At 45.2% G+C, this 18,888-nt stretch overlaps 1 protein-coding gene across 2 annotated transcripts in view; it reads right to left on the bottom strand.

The window, feature by feature from the left end:
- The window catches only part of FBXO42 (F-box protein 42), a 46,475-nt gene that overhangs the window by 26,378 nt on the left and 1,209 nt on the right, over positions 1-18,888 (bottom strand). The window contains exons 1-3 of one of the 2 annotated variants that reach the window (XM_075773012.1): positions 8,834-8,934; positions 4,635-4,901; positions 2,037-2,153 (exon numbers count right to left, since the gene is read on the bottom strand). In XM_075773012.1, the coding sequence (XP_075629127.1) occupies positions 2,037-2,153; positions 4,635-4,901; positions 8,834-8,900 (451 nt within the window). In that variant the 5' untranslated portion in view covers positions 8,901-8,934. Of the gene's footprint in view, positions 1-2,036; positions 2,154-4,634; positions 4,902-8,833; positions 8,935-18,888 lie in introns of those variants that run through there. The other variant, XM_075773014.1, reaches the window with a different exon arrangement.

The raw sequence follows: 18,888 nt of genomic DNA, 5'->3' as shown, positions 1-18,888 counted from the left end.
AAAAATAGCATCTTTGATATTGTCTGATGTTCTGCAGCTTCCATCAAATCCTTTAGAAAACCTACAGCTCATCCATAAAGTTTGTTATCAGTCGCCGTGTGATCAAAGACCTTGCCAAACTCTCCCTCCCTGTGAGAGGACAGTCGCTTCCATTAATTATTCCTTATCAAACAGTTTTTCTATTACTCCCTTCAGAATTGATAGAAGACACAGTGACCTCTAACTATTTAAAATTCTTTTGCTTGTCCTTTTACGTTCCATATGAGCACTTCTGGGATATTTCTAATAAATCCTGGAAGAGAGATAGCCCTACCCACTTCTTTGATGCCAGCTACCCCTGCCTGTTGACTTCAAACGACTCGTGCTTGGTAGATGACGTCTTCCCACAAAACCTGGCAAATCACTCACCCCTAAAAAGGCAGTTTGTGAGTCCTCCCTCACTCCTTCCCCCCTCCTCAAACCTCCTGTTTTTACTTCACCTCAGCTCACTGCATCTTAGCATTTTATTTTAGGTCATAGGTTTACAGCTTCAGTTTGAATTTTTGCTTTTAATGATTTGTAGCTTCAGTTTCATATTGGAATCCACCCACAAACACACCAAGACTTTGCTGTAGGGAAAACAGATACCACAGATCTGGAGAACTGCTTAAAAAAATCAGTTTAAGTCAGCAAATGAGTTAATCCAGATGAGTTTTCTGTGATAAAATGCATTATTAATAATGCTTCTGTAGCGATCAAGGGCTAAGCAGAGCCAGGACTGCGTCAAATAGTGAGGCTAATACAGATTACATGCTCCGAGGGCAGTGGCTTTAGTAAGACTACTCATTTTGGATCAAGTATAACAGCAGCACGCTCAGAAGAAGCCTCCGGTGGGCTGCAGAATAAATTAAAGAGCACCCAGCACTCTTTGGTGCAATATTTGGGCCTTTTTCAGGTCATTTCTAGCTAGCCTTAAAGCTCTCCAGTTGCAAAAAGGCTTGAAAAATTGAGGGGGAAATACACGCAAATCTGCAAGTCATTCGTAAGTACTTTACTAACACAGCTGCTTAAAAATGAGCTATGAGCCTTTTTTATTCTTTAGGAGGTCAAGGAAATCTTTGAAGAGCACAATGACTTCACCAGAGCTTCCTGCAGCATCTCCTGGACTTGTCTTGGCAGGAGGAATCAGTTGCTTCATAAATTATTACTTGGAAATATGAAAATTTTATGCCTGCTTGCTCTTGGAATGGCGGGGCTTACACTATGTTTATTTACCTTTAGAAAAACAAAATTTGCTCCCCAGAAGAACCGCCTCCCGGAGGGCTCAGACCCAGCAACAAAGCCACAAGGACTGAATTTTTGACTACATCGCCTGGCAGAGCAGGCTGAGGCAGCTCAATTGTACAAATAAGTTTTATTTGAGTATCTTTCCCTCAAGGGAAACGTTTTTTTCTGTTCCATTCCAGAAACTTGGAAGCAGGGCAAAAATTCACCCATACATTAAGCGGCGTTGTCAACCGAATCGCTTGCTTCTATCAGCGAATACGTTTGCCTCAACGCTTCTCACGTGCAGCTCTGTTTTATTTTGAAGCAAGCCACACTCAGCCTCTTCCAAACTGTATTAGTCACAGATGTAGAAGATGATCTGCTGCAAAAGCAGCCAGCGTACACCCTTGAGCACTGCGGGTACGCAAACTCATTGGCTTTGATGCTAATGACTTCAGTCTAGTGGCTAAGTGAGGTTTCTGTCGAAGAGGACACTGTGGGAAGAAGCCTGCGTGTAAAATTTGCAAAACCAGAAAGCAAAAATCCCACCCTAACATTTCCTAGGAGCAACAAGCCAATAACCATGACGAGCAACTACCGAATCCCTATTCTCGTGCAAAGTGCTTATGTTGGCAGAGCTGTGCGTTACACTGACTGGTTGAAACTCCACCGCAGCGACAGGCGTGTGAGATGCAGCTAGATCCCGAGCTGCATTTTGCAGCGCAAACCCCTCGGTTGCAGCTTCCTGTCGCAAATCGGGGCAAGCGAAGATTTTCCCAGCAGCTACTTACTGTGCGAGAAGCGTTGCGTGATGGGGGTGCCAGGGTAGGGGTAAGTGCGACTCTCCCACTGAATATTTCCTTCTTGCACTGCTTTGATAAAGCCGTGATAACACTGATGGGCCACACCTAGGGAAAAACAAGATGTCAGCAAAATTTGGGGCACGTTAGGAACAAACTGTGCCTGCACAGTTGCACAAGCAGCGTGACAGTAATTATAAAGAAACCCTGTATTTAGATTATAAATACACTGGTGGAAATTCAGAGGATTAAAGAGAATAAAGAATAGGGACTCTGCAAACGTGGAAAATCGGCAGCGTTCACTGAACTGATTCACTACATTTCCGATATCTGTCAGCTCTAGCTTGGTAAAACAAAGCCTTTGTGAAAGGTAAGCGCGTGTGATGCCTTCACAGAGCTGCTCTTCAGCCTTCTCTGCTGCAATGCAAGCCTGCTCTCCCCTAATCACACCCCCAGAGGAGCAGCCACCCCTCCCTTAATGTGCCTTTGAGGACAAATAATGTGCAATAATGATTTTTTAAGAGCGTGCATGCAGCAACTGCACAGGAATTAAAATAAATATGAGAGGAGACATCGCTGATAAAAGTCAGTGTGTCTTAGGTGAAAATATTCCTCCTTAGCTGCGCGAGGGAGAAGATCTGGCCGACAACAGCTCCCCTGCGGAGCAGGCCAGCCCCAGAGCTGCAATTAATTCTACGTATGGAGTACATGTGTCTGTGTTTGCACTGAGAGGGGCCAGAGGCTGCTCCCCGTGGAAAAAAAAGACTCTGGTGAAGATTTACGACCGCAGCAGCTCCGCAGATGCTTGGTGGCATCCGCTATGCTATGGCAGCCCTTGCACTGAGGACGCCACAACCTGCCAAGATTTTTTCCCAAGGATTTGCTCGCCGAAAGCCCTGTGTCAGGAATGCCCCCAGAAAGAAATCACGCTCTGGGATATAAAGCGGGAAGTGTGAGGGTTTTTTTGTTTGTTTTGGTTTTGTTTTTTGGGGGATTTTTTGTTTTTTTGTTTAAAAAAAATGAAGCCTGGGGTCCTCAAGCAGCTGGTCCCCGAGAGTCATGCGGGAAATGTAATCCGAACTATAGGATTTCAAAGCAGATGTATCCTGACAAACAGGAAAAATTAACCAGAAGAAAACAAATCAAGCATTTACCTCAAGTGACCTCTCTGCTTTGTGGTGAGCAGGTTAGCAATTACACTCCCCCCCCCCTTTTTTTTTTTTTTTGCTGTAATTGCTGCAAAAATGGCACGGCTGCCCAGCACCCCTCATCCCCTGGGACTTGAGACTCAGACAACTCACTCCAACGCCACATTGCACCTCGGGCTGCTCATCCCTCCCCTCCAGGGATGTTTCCCACAGTCTTTTTTGGGGTGAATCACCAGGTGCTTGTTCATTCCAGCTGCATCCTTTGCATCTCTCAAGGCTGCTTCAGGAACAAGCACGTGTGAGAAAGTGCACCCAAGCAGCAACTCAAGGGCCGCGGACACTTGAGAAAAACCACAGGGGTGCGGGCTGCTGCTGACCCAAAATTATTCAAAAAGGGTAATTTTGTGCTCAATTCTGAATTAGCTGTGTTGTTGGTTTTTTTAACCTCCAGCCTGTCAAATTCTGGGCAAGACAGAAAGTGCCTGGAATGTGAGCAAAGCTTTCACATGTGCAGAGAAGTCCACAAATTAGACATCACCCCACACGCCTGCCAAAGGCATTTCTCACCTGACTCCTGCTCTGCATTTTCCAGAAGAAACAAGTTACCCTCGTGCAGCAGCGTGCCTCATTTCCTACAGATTTAACTGTGGTCTCCTCTTAAACTGCCCGTTTTTTTTAATGAAACTTGCAGTGTGCCCCCAACAGAAATATAACAGAAATCATCCAATGTATTAAAAAAAACCTGAAACAGACAGCTTCGCTCATATCCTTGTCCAAATGTTACCTACTTATTTGTCATATCACATATATCTGGCATTAAAATATCCCCATAAGGCTTTGGAATTAATGCTGCACAGAGGCAAAGTGAGGTATCTGTATCTCAGGGCTACTCTTTCAGGAAGCCTGAATATGTAGATCTACTTTAATGTAGATTTTATATACCACTTATCTTCAGCAGAGCAGTAAGAACCAGACACGGTTTTGTTTCCAGCCAAAAGCATAAGCTTTGGGAATGTTAATTACTGAGCAAGATGCAAACGAAGCACAATTACAGCCACGTTAGACATGGGACGCTGGCAACGGGGGACTGCTGTGTGGTGGAGAGGAAGCCCAAATGCAAGGTGAACAGCGCTGCACGTCAGCAGCACGCGGGGAGCATTCGAAAGCAACGTGAGCGGCTCCGTCGTGGAGGGTTTGGAGTTTCACGCTTTTAAACTACAAAAGAGGCCGAGAGGCTCAATTCCATGCCATTAGCAGCAACGCCTTCAGCAAAGCAAGCGACCCGACGGCTATAACTATTTTTCCAGCATTTTGCAGAAGACAAATTTCTGAGTTTGAGGGGAAAACAACAGGCAAGGCTAAAGCAAAGCAAAGAGCAGCTGGGATACGAATCTGTGTTCCCACAATTGCCAAAACGCACTCTCACTACAGCTGTTTGTACCTTTGATTAGTCGATACCACTGTTTGCAGACAAGGGCAGCAGTTTTGTGCTCCTGATAGGGTGAAAGGAAGGAGAGGATATATTCCAAAACCTCTTCTGGTAGCTCCAACATTGATCTGTTATGCCTGGTCTCCTCCACCTCCAGCTCAGCACGTGGCTCGTCGTCTTGCTCCATTGTCCCTTCGACCACAGCGTCTTCTGGATCCACAGCCATGAAACTGTCATCTTCACTGTCCGAGGAACTGGCCATGGCATTCCACTTCACAGCTTCATGGGGGAAAGTGGGAAAAGACAACAGTAAGGTCACAAAGAAAATTAATAGCATCAGAAATGCATCTGCAAGCCGTGCATATTACACCAACAGTCATCAAGTTCTACCCCCGCAAACTCCAAGTTGAGGACGTGGTTTTTGCAAAGCTTTGAAGCAGGCTGCACATGGGTTAGGAACAAGCCATTCTCTGTCGGTGCAGCATTTTCCCAGGCCACTCCATTTCTCACCACTCTCAGCCCTACCATTGTCTACACAGTACCAGAGAAAGCAAAAAAAAAAAAAAAAACCACCCAAAACAAAAAACCACCAAAATCCCGCTGGAGGAACCGCAGCCTCTCGAATTTCCCAGCTCCTTTGCTGGGCACGAGGAGGTATCACGGTGCCGCACTGGTGGCCCTGGCTGGATTGCACCATGGGGCTGGGCAGTGATGGGGAAAGGGATCCCCACCGAATCAAGAAGAACAACCCAAGGCAAGACAGGATGGAAGCAACAGCTTTCCAGCACCTCCTCCCCTGCAAAACCAGTTTTGCCAGCGAGTGTGCTTTACCCCAAGCAATTTCTCAGCAGCACGCAGGGAGGGAAAAAAAAAATAAATTCCTGTCCCATTCTCCCTTAAGACCTCCTTTTTGCCCCCCCCCCCTTTTTTTTTTTTTTTGCTAAATACTTGCACGCAGTTCTCACTGGCAGTAGGTGAGGAAAGAGAAACCCCCACAGGATTTACTGCTGATGAAAGGCTGGAATATCAAAGATTGCATCTCCAGCTTTTCAGAACAGCTAAGTGTAAGGTAACGTACCGATGACAAAAATACATCATGAAATAAATCTATCTTAACAAGCGGCTGCATCCAATGCGGCCAGTTGGCATGGTCTGCAGTTAAACCCATGCCCATCGCTGCAAAACAAATTCCTGGACCCTAGTGCCTAGGAAGCAGCCGACCTGTTTTAGCGAGAGTGGTGATAGTTTTCCTTTCCAACACCACCCAGTGAAGACCCAGGGATGCAACTGCTCCATGATTATACCTGAACCGACAGCTCAAACCAATGGAACAACTCATAAGGATGACACAGGGACTTTCTTTTCCAAACGCTGCAATCCCAAATCCCTTTTTTATCTTTCCCTAGCTCAGCAGGGTGTAAAAAAGAACCCAAAACAGGGCAAACTCTCAGTTCTTATGTCGCTCAGTGGGAGTTTCTCCCAACTCCAGGAGGCAGAGGCTCCCTAGCCACCCCCAGATCGACCGGGATGATGGGACACAGCTCACCACAGTCCATGGGACAAACCCTACCTGCAGTGAGCCCAGGAAGCAAACCTGCTCCTCAAGAGAGGAGACAAGACATGGCTTTTTGCCCAACATACTTAAATACAAGTACCTTGCACCATGTTGGTCATAAAATATAGCCTCTTATTTTTACCAAACTCTTGGTCTCTCAGAAAATATGGCTGGAAGGAATTTAAGTTACTTAGCTGCTGGGAATAAACTAAGCTGTTGTTACAAGCTTCCAGCAATGCAAACTCTACCATCTTCCCCAGCTAAACCCAGGGTTTTCCCATCCCAGCATACACCGAGCCGAAGAGCCATGGGAACAGCAGACGGCGGAGATGTGGAGCAGAAAAGCTTGCCATGACAACTAATTCATGCTCAGAAAAATTACATTCGACAGCATTACTCTCCACTTTTGTCAGGTTCCCCAATGAAGCAGCTTCAGAAAATGCTAGGGGCTGTCAATCTTTGGTAGAAACCACGTCAAAATTAAACTTACAGTTATCATCCTAACAGATGCTCAGCACGTTTTGCCATGTTGGAAATCCTTCTTCAAGTCAATGTTATGACAGAGAAAGGCTGAAACCCAAACGCTTTGACACGAGCGCTGCTGCTGCCAGCAAAATGCATTACGCAGCAGATAATACACAAATTCCCAAAGATTAAGAAATGGAAAGCTAAAAAAGAAAAGCAGAGCTACACTAAAAAAAACCCTCCAACAATTAAAAAAACTAGAGGGTTGGGTCTTTTCCAAGCAAAAGCATCTATCGTCGTGAAGCACATGTGCTGATTTCCATCTTGACACAGCATGGCAGGAAGCCAAAGGCTCCCGGTACTCCAGCCTCGGGATGCTGTTTCGCTCGAGCTGGGGAGGTTGGAGGAATGAGGGTTGGTCCCTGTCTCAGGGCTTGGGAAAACAGAGAGCAGCACATCTACCCAGGCGGAGCAGAAGGCGTTTCACACCCTCAAAATGTGCTAGGAAACCAAACAGAAATGCATTTATATCCAGATCAGGTACAATGGGACACCTGCGGGCGACAACACCAAACAGAAGCCTCGGCTCAACAGGTTCACACGAAACATCTGTTGCGTTATTAAGGTTTATAAGCAAAGATTATGTGTGTTTCCCAACAGCTCTTATTTATCCTTTAAATAATGTCCAAAACCTGCTGGAGGAAGTCAGATGAGAAGGGCAGGAACGAAAGCCCAGCTAGCAAGGTTTTTTTTTCCCCAATTATTAAATCCCAATTTCAATCCTCTGGAGCATGCTTAGGAACAACACAGCAAATTAATCACAGAAGCAAAACAGTGTGGGTGTTAGAAAAGAATCTCTAAGGCCCATTTTAAAGAGGCAGGAGGAGCAGGGAAACCCCTCGATGCTTCCCAATAGCACAGCTTGCGCCGATCTGAGGATGGAGAAGCTGCACCGAGTTTTGTCTGGTCTTACCAGACCACTTGATAATATTATAAATATTCAAACGCATCTACTTTGCTAGATCCTTGTCTTCTAAACATTTGAGCACAAGAAATAACAATCCTCCAAGTTTTTACACCCACGCTGTGTCATTTTTCTTAAGGAAAACAAAACTAGCAATAAACTCAACTCCCAAAAGGCCAGTCGCCGTCAAAATAACCGTTCAAGCTTGACCTGCCACAGATGCAGATTTTGCTCTTATGGCACGGGAACAGCAGGCTGGGAATAACCACCCCCGGACTGCAAACTGGCAAAAGCCCTGTCCTATAACCCTGCTCTGACATCGAAAAAGGAAAAAGAAACCCAGGCAGTTGGTAAGAGAGAGCCAAAGCATCCCAACTAGCTCCTATTACCAATTATTCAGCAGATCCATGGGAGAAAATCCCATGCCAATGTTTTTAGTAGTTGTCTGACAAGCAGAACGGAGTGTTTCTGTCCCATGTGCATTTAAGGGGGGTGCAGTAGGTGCTTTCTCACTCCTCCTGGCTCTCCAGGCGCTCTCTGCTTGCACCAAGCTGGGCTTCAGTTTGTTCACAGACTAAAATTAATCTCCAAGCACTCAAAAAGCCGCAGTAAACAGATTTAAGCACTCGCTCTCGTCCAAAAGTACGCGCAATTCAATTAACTCGCCGCGATGGATCCAGGAGTCCCTTTCTGCTCCAACCAGTCACTGTGAGGGCCAACACGAGCCCCTTGAAGCATCGTATTATATTTTGCACCCTACAGCCTCCCTGCTCCCAGAGACGTCCCTTTATATTCCAGCAGCAGAAACATTTTACAGCACTCAGATATTAGCCTAAAGCCCTACCAAGGAGGGATCGCAGCTGCTTAAAATAACACGTAAAGAAACACTAGAAGGGCAATCGAAACAGCTCTGCCAGCACTGATCAAATTTGCCTGGCCCTTCCTAAAAGCTGTGTGTCTGCCAGTTGGCAAAACATTTTGTAACTCTTCTCCTCCTTTCAGAGCACTTCAATTTTCCCCCCTTTTCCCTCCTGAAATTATTTAAGAACCCACTATTTATTCTGCTAAAGTAATTATTTGCTGCAGCGGAACAAACAGATGAAATATATTAAATGCAGGCAAAAAAACTCACCGGGTTAAAGCACTTCTCAAAGCCTGGTAGCAACATGAGGCAGCCAGCAGCGTGCTCCTGCAAAACCCCTCTCAACCCAAGAAGGTTTATCCTACCTGCAGGCACCTCTCCCGGTCCCACGGACCCCAATTCACAGGCGTGGGTGGCATCAGTGGTTCCCATCCCGAGCTACCCCCTCTTCTGTGCAACTCTCAGCTGTTTTAAGAAGTGCTTGAACCCTGCAGGGTTTTTGACCTGGCTTTTTTTTTTTTTTTAAAAAAAAAGTCAACAGATTTTAGGGGAAAAAAGCCTCCAAGGGAAAGTTCTTGAATGAAAATAAGAGGCTGTGTAATAGTACTGAGTCAGAGTACATTAGTCATAAGGGAATGCTCATTTTCGCATGCCACAAAAAATTCTCTCTCCAAACATAATCGTAGAAGCTATGTGCTCACCCGGGGGGAAAAGAAAAAAAAATAAAATACTAAAGGTGTGTGAAAGGACCTAGCCCTGGCTGGCTGCTTTGGCTGGAAAGAGAAATGGACTCTGCAGAACAGAACAGTTAATTGCACTTGGCAATCAGGAGCTATGGTGTTAATTTAGGGGTGGAAGACAGCAACTGCCTCTAACCCACTCCAGACTCTTCCTCACACTTTGCAACTGCTTATTCTGCTTGTCAACAGCCCCATCAGCACGGCAGGGTAGCATTTATGGAGATATTTAGACCTTTTAGGCATATTCTCTTAACCAGTTCAAAAAAAAAAGCCTATTCCATCAGACAGACACATTAAATAATAAGTCTTATGCTGCTTTCCTTGAAAAAACCCTACCTGTATTGGGAAGGATTATTTTCGCATGATTTTATTGTTTGTCTTGTGCAGCCATGCCATCGAGGACTTCAATGGCAGCTTTGCCCCCTCCAGTTCAGCTTTTGCTACTGTCAGTTGCCCTACAGAAGCCCTGAGCCCTTTCCTAGTGATACAAGAGGAAATATAAAGCATTATTTCCTACGTAGAAGCACACTATTTTATGAAAGCAACAGCACAGGGAGCAGAAGGTCTCCAGGAGCCACGGGATTCGGGGTAGGGAAAAAACACCGTTAAATAAGATGATGTTTCCAGTCCTCCAAAGCTTGCACCAGTTAGAGCCGACTCATTTGAAACTCAACTGCTACACAAGTTCAACAATAGAAGAAAAAAAAAAGCAGCAGATTTTAGTCAAAAAAAGAAAAACAAAGCCTCTGGGAAACCGAATGATGAGCAATATCCTGTGTGTGCTGCTGTCGAGCATCACGCCCAGACCAACCAGCGAGACCTCAGGGAAACCTGCACCGCGTTTTTCTTCTTATCCCTGAAAAACAGGCAATTACAATTTCTTTGAAGCACAGCTTTTCCCTTCAGCTGCCTTTCAACAGGAAATTGGGTTTTATTCTTTCATATAAGACCTAGCTTCACCCATGAAACTAAAGGTTTCCTAAATTCCACCCGCAAGTTTGAAAATTCATATAACTTTCAGTACAGCCTCCCTGCCGCGTTTTGCCTGTTAAACCAGTATTTTTATAGAGACTCCAGAGACAAATTCAAAATTACGTGACTTCATTTTACAGTGCCATATAACCTGCACCATCCTGTAATGAAACAGCATTTCATCTGAATTTTAATTGATATTATTGTAATAATAAGGTTTAGAGAGTTACCAGAAATCCCTCCCACCCTGACAATGACGAGCCAACCCTCAGCTATTCCAGATTCCCGCTCATTTTTGTTCTAAGTCTTCAGAAAACAAAACCCAAAGTAGTAATACAACATTACGCAGCAAGAGTTATCGCACAAATTCAGCCTAATCTATCCTCCAACCACATTAAAACACTGAAAATAAGAAAGAAAAAATGAGTTTTATTCTGGATTTATTGTAGGAATACAGACCTAGGTAGCACACATTGTGCTTGTTGTTAGTGTACGGTTCATGAGAACAAAAGGAAACAGCAGAGTTTAATGATGCCGCACTTCAGGTGTACACAGCAAAATCTGTCATTTGAATTTGCTAATGGAATAAACAGAACAAAACCTCAGAATTGGCCTACAAGCTTCATAAAATATTAAGAAACCAAGAACCAGCCCAAAAAGTGAAGGCATCATCTCCAGGTATCCCTAACGCCGCTAAACAAGCCAAAATCTCCGACATCAAGCAAACCCTCCCAAATGCATCCATGACAAATGGGATTTGGAGACCTAGTTTCTTTTGACAGTGCTATTACCCTCAAAACAGTTGTTTAACACCTGTTGAAATCTGGCTTGATAAGCACCAGCAGCACAAAACAAGTTGTTCTATTACTTACTTAGGTACTGCTTGAGCTCACACGCATGTTGTTGGCCAACGAGTCCCAAATTTAATCACACTGGGCATTAAATACATTTACCCTTAGGTTAAAAAGATGATCTGGCCGGGCCAGGCACCTATACACAGGGCACCGTGCTCTTTGGGTTTCCCTGATAAAGATTCAAGCCTCCAACTCTCAAATCTCAGCAATCACTCAACGACATTACATCCCTCCAACCACGCTGAAAATTAATAAGTCTGGATATCAACCCTAGCTGGGGTTTTCTGGAAGCAGAAAGGGTCATTCTAGTAATTTAGACCCAAATTTGGACTCTATTGAAAACCATTCTGCTCAGGTGCAATAATCAGCTGGGTCTCTATCCAGATTTGCTCTTACAGTCCATCCCTTCTACTGAAATCACCCTAAAATTTGTAGGGCTATAAACTAGGGGTATTTTGCACTCACACACTCCCTCTACTGGCTCCCTGCAAACCGTTAATTAAAATTATTCTCGCCTGAACTTTATCTAGCAAAACAAATAATCATGATTCATTTCAAAAGGAAGGCAAAACTGCATGCTAGTCAGAAGAGAAGAAGGATCCCTAAACAAGCAAATAAAAGGCTTTGAGACTTGAAAATAAAGGTTTTTTACAAGAAAACGTGCAGATGCTTCTCTTGTTATAACATATGCTGTCCGAGGATAAACAGTTTGCACAGCGGCTGCCTGGATAAAAACATCCAATTTTCGGTACCTATCCAAATCTGCCTGTGATGATTCATCAGCAAGAACTCTTGCTCGATAACACCAAGTGAACACAGGACAGCAGATCCTGGAAATACTTGTCACCTCCCTCCTTTGTTAAGATAATACAGCAGATCTGGAGCTCATGGCAGCACTTGGAAAGCTGCAGTTAAATTAATTACTTTGAGGACAGCCTGTAAAAATGACACACTGACATCTCTTAAACCTGCCAAAGCCACTGAAATTGGTTAATCTGTATATAGGTTTCAGGCAAATGAAGGCAAATTTACAGCTGAATTGCAGAGAAAATACATACTACCGATCTAAAAACCCGCCTGGTTTTGACTATGAAAAATAAATCTGAAAACTTATTTCTGTATTTACGTTTCCATACAGCCTAATGCCCATTTCTATGTCCAAACAGTCCAGAAAACCTGCTCAGGCAAAATAATTACATGTAAAGCATGGAAATATCCTGGAAAAGGGTTTACTAGCAAAACTAGGAGGTACCCAAACATGTCCAGTGACTTCATTCCTGATTTTTTAACAGACTGAATTAAACGCTTATTCAGTGCAGTTGGGATATTTTTTAAATAAACTATTTTCTTTGTGCAGTATAACCTGATCAATCCAAACAGCTGCTCCCAGCACAATTCCCACTAAACTGCTGCCCGCGTGCAGGAAACCGCAGTCCCCAAGGTGCCCACGTGTCAAGCAAACACTGCCACAGGAAAGCAGCCCACAGCAAGTGTCAGAGTCCGACCCGGCGCACGACTTCCTTGGCCGGGAAAGCCCTGGATCACATCCATCTCCTCCAGCTCAGCCAGCAAAACAGGCAGTTTGGGAAGCAGCAAAATGTCATTTCCTACCGATGCATTACTTGTGGGTCAGCCTCTGCCACCTGCAGCAATCGGACTGGGGGTGGTGAGGGTGTCAGACCTTTTTCCTTCCTGATAGCTCCTCTGGTCTCCAGGGTTTGGAGCTTTCTTGCCTTTGGCAGGGTCTGTCCTCTCCCTTTCTCATCCTGTGAAACTTGGGGGAACTCAAGATCTTTGAGACCTTTATCCTTTCATTGAATCAGGCAGAAAGGGGCAATGGGATCAGGAATTAGTGTCTCCAAAAAAACTAACCGTGGCAAAAGCCTGTTGAGACAGACACACACACTGCTCCACGCAACTTCCTTCAGAAACTACCAGCACGTCAAGAGGCTTAAATAATCAGCATTAATACCCACACCGCAATGTTGTCCGCATAAATTGGGTAATCTCTTGTTGCTTTAAGCAGCAGGGCAACCAGTCAAGATTTAGGTTTCCAACACCGCTGCAAAATTCAGGCTTAATGTTTCACTGCGGGAACGAAGAATGAAGTTTTAGCGCTCAGGAAAAATAAGTTAAGCAAACGCTAGGTCAAGGTCAGGGTTTACCAGAGGGGCAACTTGTCACGCAAGCGCTCGCATTCAGGGCTCTGGTTCCCCCCCGCGACGTGGTCTTTGGCTTAGCACATGCATGTGAAAGAGGAGGGATGGGGGAGAATTTAATGTTTGCAATAGGGCAAAGTTATTTTGCAGTATAGATTCACAAACTGCAACGTTCCTCTACTGACTAAGAGATGTAAGTCACGAGCAGCCCCGAGACATTTCATTTGAAGACGAGCTCAAGGGTACTGACTTTCAGGCCAAAAAAAACCGATGCACTGGAAAAAGCCATGTATTAGCGTAGGCTCGGTAGCCAAGGTTTAATTTAAATCGATATCCACAGCTTTCAGACAGACTGCTGACTTTGCAGCAGTGTGCTGATGCAATGTTTTTATCTTTGTGAGCAAGCAGGGTACCAAGATATCTAATACCATCTTGACATGGACATTATCAGCGTATTTGTGCTACAAACGATGCTCTCCTCCTGATCTTAACTCCTAGCAGTTGAGCTGCCCGGCCGTAACATGTATTGTGTGTCTAACACAATAAAAGCGTGTTTTTGCAATGTCCACTCGTCTAATCCCATCAAATAAATTCGCATGCCACCTTCAAACTAGTTTGTGTAATTCCCGGTGCAAAGTCTTTGATGAAAGCTGCCAACTATGGAGTTAACCATCTAGCAAATATTGCCCAGGAGCAGGGCTGGATCACACCACAGAGAATTTAAAGGCAGATCTGTTTGCTAAACAGTGATTGCAACAATACAAAAAAGAAAAAAAGGAGTTTACGTCGATAGGCACACACCCGGCCAGAAAATCCTCTCGCCACGCAGCATCAGTGGGTGTCCCAGCGCCTGGCTCGTAAGCACCACAGCAGTAATTAACCCCATTTTATAGGTAAAGGAACAAAAGCACCGAGAACCCAAGGTCAAGCAAGCCCTTGACAGCACTGGGATTACAATACAGGAGGTTTCTGGCTCCCTGTCCTGCGCTGAAGAAATTAGGCCACCGCCTCTCCCGAGTTAAGATGAACATGCAGATAGCACCAAGAGCTCTGTTTTATTTTTGACGGGCGAGCTGGAAACAAAGCTACGCTAATCAAAGCATAAAAGGGTGATGGAAAAGAGTAAGATTTATGAAAAGCAAGCACGGAGCTTAAGTGCTTGTCTCGACAGCCACGAAGAGGGCTTGAGCATAGAAATTCAGAATGTGGCTGAATTCAACAGTGGGGTTTTTTAGCAGATGATGTTAACTACGGAGGGCAAACAGCCACCATCCTCCGCAAATGTAAGACTACGTACCCCCTCGTCGCACTGTGCAATGCGGATGGAGAGAAGAACGGTGCCTAAGGGTCCACGAGCACGAGATGCGGGTGTTGAAGGGCATTGCCAGGGCCCGGGAAAGAGCGGCTTCAAGGCGGGACTCACTTTGAGGCAGCGTGTCTTCTCCTCACTCGACATCCCGTGGAGCTGTTAGCTCGGTGACTGGCAGTCTAGACAGCGTCTCTTTTATTCACTGTCAATATGGCATTGGCAGCGAGCACTGGGAGAGCTCTTCTCCCATAAACCAGCATCTTGGTGGGGGAAAATCCCAACCAGCTCCTAGCAGACAGCAGCGTCATTTAAAGTGAGCAACAGAGGACTCCTTTAAATCTTTCAGGAGGTAGAGCAGATGGGAAGGGAAGGGTAAGTACTTTCCTCTTTGGTGATACCAGTGTGCAAAACAGCCCGCAGGGTGGTGGCGATTGCAACCCTATTATTATAAAACAGGAAGGACTGCTCCGTGTCCCTTCCGACACCAAGGCTTTAAAGGACAAAGAAATAGAGCTAAAGCCACAGGGAAGACCCACGCACCTCGCTGTGAGGGGTTGCAAACAGCACCAGAACACCACCAAGCAGACCTCACGAGAAACTGAGCCACCTCCAGAAAAATACAACCCAGCAATTCAATTTAAAATAGATTTCACGAGAGTTTGACCCACTCAGCAGGCTGGATGAGGATTTACTGCTGTTTCCACACATTTTGAGAATTTGCCTTCCTTTTTATAGGATTGTTTTTATTGCCCAGCTAATGAAAAAGGCAACGCAGTGAGAAGCAAAAGCACCACGAGACAGGGATGCATCATCACTGAGAAAAGCAAGGGTTGTCTTTCTATCCTATATGCCATATCTCACGTCCCATGCGTCCCCTCCCAAGCTGCAACGCGCGTCCTTGTCTGCAAAACGGGTCCAGGAGGTTTATAGGAGTCCCCAGCAGCAGCTGCAATAGGGAAAGAAAACAGCCGGCCTAAAAACAAATGCAGGAAGAGAGTGCATTCAACAGGACAGATTAAAGGTGGCTGCTCGATGGAGGAATTGAACTAAATAACTGCAGAATGGATGCGACAACAATGGTACAGAAGTAGCTGCTATTTAGTTTTCTCATTTAAGGTGTTTTGGGCAGGCGCCTTCGCATGCCGGCAAAAGGATCTGATCCAATACCAGTGACAAGGAAAAACAGATTAACTGAAAATGTTTGACTTTTGCAGAGCTATGCTTTCTGAATAGGCTCAATATCCCGCATACACTCAGCCCCTTCCCCTGGAAGCTCATCACGAGGATAACTGCACTGAAGGGATTTGTGATCCTTTGTTAAAGCACAAATAAATCACTCGTATCACTGCAGGCTCTCCAGCGTGATAAAAAGCCAGTCGTAATGGTTAATACACGCCACAGATTTCCCAATGTAAAAAGTTTTAGGATGGACAGTTTCTTCCTGCAGTCACCCCGACTCAACAGCCAGATTTATCAGCTGCTTTTATCCAGGAAACCCAAAATCGCAGCAAACCAGAGATGATCTTTTGCCAGCTGAAACGTGTCACTTGCAGACAGACCGTACAGTCAGTAACGGCAAGAACAATAATTTCTGCAGCTTCACGGGAAGCTTTGCTTGGGCAGAACGTATATCACAAAATATGGATTTTTCTAAGGTTATCATGTATTTCTGGTAACGATTTGCAGGACTCGGTGACAGCCTCCTGCTTTTACACTTCTGGTACGAGGCAGCCCAGCAGCAGGTCACCTCCTAACATCGTCCCTTCACAACCAATTGAAATAAAAGCATCTTTTCACCAAACACAACTTGCTGTGAAGACCCGAGGTGTCTTTAAACACATCTCAAAGCACTGACAGGGCAGTCACTGCTGATCAGAGGTTTGACAAGATCAGGGGCAAAAGGGAATGTTACCACAGCACAGCAATATTACCCCAACAAGAAGCCCCAAATAAATTCAAGTAGCTCTACCCACTTACTTTAAGCCCTCAAAAATCCCACGTTATTCTGAAACTTGCACAAGCACAGAACAAAATAAGCCAGACAAGTGTTTCAAAATGAGTCTGAAACATATGAAGAGATACAGCATGTTCAAGCCACAAATCACTGTTGCCTGAACTATATTAAGGGGGGGGGAGAATAAGCACTGTATGTCACAGATGTTTCAGTAGGTGTGTAGCTAGTGAAGATAAATATTTAAAAATTGCCATAGAAATGGGGAAGCGAATATAGTCCACAGCTTGGTTCAATGTCAATTAACCAAAGCTCTTTGCAACTCTTGAAGTAGCAAGCTCCTGAAGGCAAGATCCATGTTTTCTGCACGTTGCTCAACACAAGGTACAATTTTCTACGCGCGTGTGTCACCCCGCTCTCCTTTAATCTAAGACACAAGCCAGTTCAAAAGGGATTTTGACCTGAATTTCTAAACTACATCAAAAAGCTGCATTAGCTGCCTGGCAGCACAGCCGGTACCTGGATGCATCTCTCGGGGACATCACCAACTGCAGATGGTCCCACTCAGGTCAGAAAACGCACTCCAAAAGGAGCTCTTACCTGCAGAAAGCACATTATCACAGCCAGCAGAGTCCTCTTGTCACGGGCTTTTATCTAGACCTGTTTTGGTCACTCGAGCTTAGCTCTGGCTCTAAGACCTCGCAGACATCCCCGCGTGATGCAGCATTTCAAAAGCCAAGGGCTTGAAGCTTATTTACGTTCAACCTTAAAAAAATTGTTAGGGCAAAGCCTGAATCAATGTTTTACAACAAAGCCTGCCATGACTAAATACACGGGGAAAAATAACTTCCCCCAGAGGCGCAGCTCTGTTTACACAGAAAGTGGGAAGCCTTTTCCAGCAGCACTCGCTCACATCCTGTGGAAGTGGCTGGAATCGGCAGTGGGCGAAGAAGGCTGCGCCGAAACCCAACGCCTCTTCGAAGCCCTGAAAACAGACCTTTTAAAAAAATCACTCATGTGCTGGAAACGCATAGAGAACCCACCATCCCCATCCTGCCACTCCAAAAATACAGCTGGTGTCACTCCTTCTGTTAAACACAAAGATTATATGCATCACATTTCCTGAGATTAAGGACAGGACAGTCAAACGCGTCCCTGCTACCCTTCAGAACAAACAGCCCCATCCAGAAGGTGCCCAGTGCAGCAGCTAGCAATACCAGTGGCTTGAAATCTCCAAGTCAAAGCTAATACACGTTCAACAGCAGCAATAAACCATCCCGATCTTTATACCGACCACAGGCAGGACAATAACATTTGTTCTGCAGGCAAGATTTCTTCTAGGGTTTCTCCAACAGCCAAACAGAGGAAGTTTGAGTCCCAGACACTAAAGGCTGTAGTAGACTCAAATTAAAATTTAAAATTACACACGCTGCCTTTAAAAGTCCACGAGAGTAAACCAGCGCAATAGTAAAACTGTATGGTGCCTTTCAAACGCAAGTATTTCACTTGCCGCTGTGGAAAAAAATGCTGCTTGGGCGGAGTCACCCGTCAGTTAAAATACCAGGTAACACAGCAGGAAAAACACACACAAACATCTTTGCTATGTGAAAACAACCACTAGATGTGATTCTGCTTCTGCTGGAAGTATGCAGGTACAAAAGCCCTGGTGAACAGGATTGAAACCCACGTGGTAATAACTGTAATTTCTTCCTCTGCAAGAGAGGCATCACCCAGCCTTGGAAATAGCCCATGATCCCGCCTGGAATCTTGCTCTTTCCTCTCCAAATTCCAACCCCAGGGAACGACCTACCCCAGGCAAACCTGAGGAGGACAGCCTCAGGGAAAGCCACCAGTATTCAGCCTTTCTCTGGCATGAGAGTAAGGAAAAGGAAGGAGAGATGGTGGTGGGAACACGCAGGGCTATGGAAATGAGGAAATAACAGCAAGCCTCTCAACTCTGGAATGAACGTCCAGGTCAGCTTTTGCTCTCCAGCAGGTCCAAGCACCCTGGGCTGCAACCACTGTGTTGCGATATAAAGCAGTTCATTAGGACACTGCAGCATCATCACCAATTTGGGGCTTCACCAGGCCACCTGCGAGGCAGCAGATCGGTTCCACCTTTGGGCTCCTTCGCTCTCAAAGGGCAGAGTGGGTAAAGACATTGTTACGCCCAGGCTACGAATTTAGGTCAGCGGCATCTCAAATGTAATTTATTTTAATTCATGTCCCCTTTAGTAAAGGGGAAGACTTCCAGCTGGTGACCTGCAGCATGAGCCAGTCTCACAAGTGATAATTAAAACCATTTTAATACAAACGACATCCCCAGCGATCAGCCGGGTTATCTTACAAACAGAATGCAGTCCCCACGTAACGAACTGATTCGCTGTACTGCAGACAAGCATTTCAGTTTGCACGACTTCTCTTTTGTTCTTCCT

The sequence above is a fragment of the Balearica regulorum genome, chromosome 21 (genome assembly GCF_011004875.1).
Source record: "Balearica regulorum gibbericeps isolate bBalReg1 chromosome 21, bBalReg1.pri, whole genome shotgun sequence".
NCBI classification, from domain to species: Eukaryota; Metazoa; Chordata; class Aves; order Gruiformes; family Gruidae; genus Balearica; species Balearica regulorum.
This window is presented reverse-complemented; position numbering and strand designations above follow the sequence as displayed.